We start from the raw sequence: 3,703 nt of genomic DNA on the forward strand, positions 1-3,703 counted from the left end.
CAATCTTTTTTAGCCCTAAAAACTCGAATACCCCAAGAATTTAGTCCTGGCCTGACCTGACGTAAACGTTTCTTAAAAAAAAATTTTTCTGTTTTTAATTTGCCTAACTTGTAAGGAGGTTTTCCTCTCTCTCCTAAACATTTACCCCCGGGAAAACCCACCCCCCACAGTCTTTTTTAAGGGGATTCTATCCCGGGGCACTAAAGTAAAATGAGAAACACGTTTAAATGAAACATGGCGCTTTATTAAACATCCCCAGTCTAGTCACTATATACAAATGAGCTTGATTCCTTAAATTTTAAATTTTTCAAATTTGGGTTCCCCTTAGAAAATCCCCCCACTGGACCTGGGGCTGGATGGCCCAGCTGGGATCAACCAAGATCTGTCAGGGGCGTCCCGGGGTCGACCTGGTAGCCCCCCAAATCCTTAACCTCCGTTGAAGTGCCGAGGTCAGTAGCAGGGGTTCGAGATCACATAGCTTTTATGACTCTATGGTCCCCCCTAAAACGCGGGGTATGATGTCCCCAAACTCCGTGTCCTCCGACTGGCGGCAGACCATCACATCCAAAATCACGAACCCTACGAGTTCTCTGATCAGGGGAGCGACCCTGCATCAAATGAATCTGAGAACATACAAATCTCTTTTTATTAAGATAACATGTGGAAGGGGTGGGGAACCATTTCCCCCCCAACCACATTGTTATAATGCTCGGTGGTCAACACCCTTTCCCATGTTCCGCGGGGGTCAACACGCCCCTGCGGAGATGGCCGGTGGCTCAACACGCCCGTCCGACGAAAGGGACCGTGGCTCAACACGCCCCTCCGGGTCCCGCGGGCTCAACACCCTGAGGGGTGCGGGGGGGTCAAAACGCCCCTCCGACGAGGGACGGGGGGTCAACACAAACCCCCCTCCGGGGGTCCCCCGGGCTCAACACGCCCGCGGGGGTGTCGGGGCTCAACACCCCGTCCGACGGGTACCGGGGGTAACCCCCCCGTCCGGTGTCCCGCGGGCCAAAACCCCCCATGCGGGGGTGTCGGGGGTCAAAACGCCGTCCGACGGGGTACCCGGGGGCCCAACACCCCTCCGGTGACCCGCGGGCTAACACGCCCCTGCGGAGATGCCCGGGGGTCAACACGCCCGTCCGAGAGGTACCGGGGGCTCAACACCCCGTCCGGGTCCCCCGGGCTCAACACGCCCCTGCAGGGGTGTCGGGGGGGTCAACACGCCCTCCGACGAGGTACCCCGGGGGGTCAACACACCCCTCCGGGTTTTCCCGCGGGCTCAACACGCCCATGCGGGGTGTCGGGGGGTCAAACGCCCGCCGACAGGTACCGGGGGCTCACACGCCCCCTCCGGTGTCCGCGGGGTCAACACGGCCCCTGCGGGGGGTCGGGGGCTCAACACGCCCGCCGACGAGGTACCCGGGGGCCAAACGCCCGTCCCGGGGCCCGCGGGCTCAACCCCCCCCAGCGGGGGTGTCGGGGGCTCAAAACCCCGTCCCCACGAGTACCGGGGCTCAAAACCCCCCGTCCGGTGTCCCGCGGGCTCAACAGCCCCTGCGGGGGTGTCGGGGGCTCAGCACGCCCGCCACGAGGTCCGGGGGTCAACACGCCCGTCCGGGTGCCCGCGGGCTCAACCGCCCATGCGGGGGTGTTGGGGCCAACACGCCCTCCGACAAGGTACCGGGGGCTCAACACGCCCGCCCCGGTTTCCCGCGGGCTCAACACGCCCAGCGGGAGTGTCGGGGGGCTCAACACGCCCGCCGACGAGGTACCGGGGCTCAACACCCCCATCCGGTGTCCCCCCGGGGGTCAACACGCCCAAGCGGGGGTGTCGGGGGCTCAACACCCCGTCCCACGAGGTACCGGGGGGCCAACACGCCCATCCGGTGACCCGCGGGCTCAACACGCCCATCGGGGGGGGGTCGGGGGTAAAAACGCCCTCCGACGAGGTACCGGGGGCTCAAAACGCCCATCCCGGGGTCCCGCGGGCTCAACACCCCCTGCGGGGGTGTCGGGGACTCAACACCCCCGTCCGACAAGGGCCGGGGCTCAACACCCCTTTCCGTGTCCCCCGGGTCAACACGCCCAGCGGGGGTGTCGGGGGGTCAACACGCCCGTCCGACAGGGGCCGGGGCTCAACACCCCGCCGGTGTCCGCGGGGGTCAAACCCCCCTGCGGGGGGGTCGGGGGCTCAACACGCCCCTCCGACAAGGTACCGGGGGCAACACGCCCGCCGGTTCCCGCGGGCTCAACACGCCCATGCGGGGGGGGTCGGGGCTCAACACCCCGTCCGACGAGGTACCGGGGGCTCAACACCCCGTCCGGTGTCCCGCGGGCTCAACACGCCCATGCGGGGGTGTCGGGGGCTCAACACCCCGTCCCGGGCCCCCCCCCCCCGGGGGTCAACACGCCCGTCCGGTCCCCCCGGGCCACACGCCCAGGGGGGGATGTCGGGGGCTCAACACCCCGTCCGACAGGTACCGGGGGGCTCAACAGCCCTTCCGGGGCCCCCCGGGCTCAACACCCGCCCATGCGGGGGTGTCGGGGGCTCAAAAACGCCCGTCCGACGAGGGGTACCGGGGGTCAAAAACCCCGTTCGGTGCCCCGGGGGCTCAACACGCCCATGCGGGGGTGTCGGGGGCCAACACGCCCCCCCGACTGGTCGGGGCCGCTGGGGCCCGACTGCCTTGCCAGCCCCAAAGCCTCCTGCTTATCTGTGAAAGAGTTTGGGGGGGGGTTGCCTGTTAGGGGGGGCGGGCAAGCAGTAGGGCTTTGTTGATTTATATACACCCTTAATCCCACCCACAAAATTGTCTCATCCTTTTGACCTTCCATGCTAAGTACTCCCTTTCCCCGTTATACTTTGGGGGCTAAACACTTCGTTACACCCTTCTCCCATTTCTTTCTAAAAAAAAATTTTAAAAAGGGTAATAAAAAACTCAAAAAAAACTTTTTTTCTTTATAAAATTTTTTTTTTTTTTTTTTTTATTCTTTTTATAACACACTTAAGAACTTTTTGTCTGTCAAAGAAAATAGAAATCAACATAAGAACAAAATTAACCCCAAATTTTTTTTTAACAATATCAAAGAATAAAAAAACATCCTAATAGTAATAAAAATCAACAAAACATTTAAATAATAAAAATAAAAATCAAAAATAACTTTTTAACTATAAACACAAAAATTAAACAAAAAATGAAAGGGTTATTTCTTCCGTACTTGATCCTTTTTGTCGGCCCTGTACCCCTAGTACCTTTCCCCCCGCTTCACTTTTTGGTCCGCTGCTTCCTGTTCTTTGCCTTTTTTTTCGTTTTTTTTCCCCCGTTAAAGATGGATTCGGGGTTGGGGTTGATTTGGGGTACCGTGATGGTCATTGTTTTTTTTCTCCAAACGCCTCCCTTTCCCTGAGAAGGTTACCTCTCTGAATCGAGCGATTTTTCTGAATAGGGTCGGCTGTTTGAGGATGCCGTATGCCCCCCGAGCATTAAATTTGGCTTCCCCAGTTGAATAACTGTTGCTGGGTGCTGTGGGTTGCCCTGGTTTTCTGTTTCCCTTTGGGGTAAAGGGACTCACTGCGTGTATTGAAGGACGTCCCAGTCGCCCCCAGTTCTTCCTGGACTTTGGGAGGGTTGATTTTTTTGGGCTCTCCTGGGGTCACTTCCCTATGATTTCCTCTAGGTCCTTTAGGTCAGAAGTCTAT

The 3,703-nt window shown here is 59.1% G+C and overlaps 1 protein-coding gene across 1 annotated transcript; it reads left to right on the forward strand.

Moving 5' to 3' along the window:
- Positions 1-1,118: 1,118 nt before the first annotated feature.
- On the forward strand, positions 1,119-2,215 carry LOC124375190 (collagen alpha-1(I) chain-like; the record flags this gene model as incomplete). Its single annotated transcript, XM_046833298.1, has 2 exons — positions 1,119-1,534; positions 1,681-2,215. Coding segments are annotated over exons 1-2 (951 nt in total), but the record flags the coding sequence as incomplete, so codon positions are not given.
- Positions 2,216-3,703: the final 1,488 nt, after the last annotated feature.

The sequence above is a fragment of the Homalodisca vitripennis genome, unplaced genomic scaffold, assembly GCF_021130785.1.
Source record: "Homalodisca vitripennis isolate AUS2020 unplaced genomic scaffold, UT_GWSS_2.1 ScUCBcl_14702;HRSCAF=25605, whole genome shotgun sequence".
Lineage (NCBI taxonomy): Eukaryota > Metazoa > Arthropoda > Insecta > Hemiptera > Cicadellidae > Homalodisca > Homalodisca vitripennis.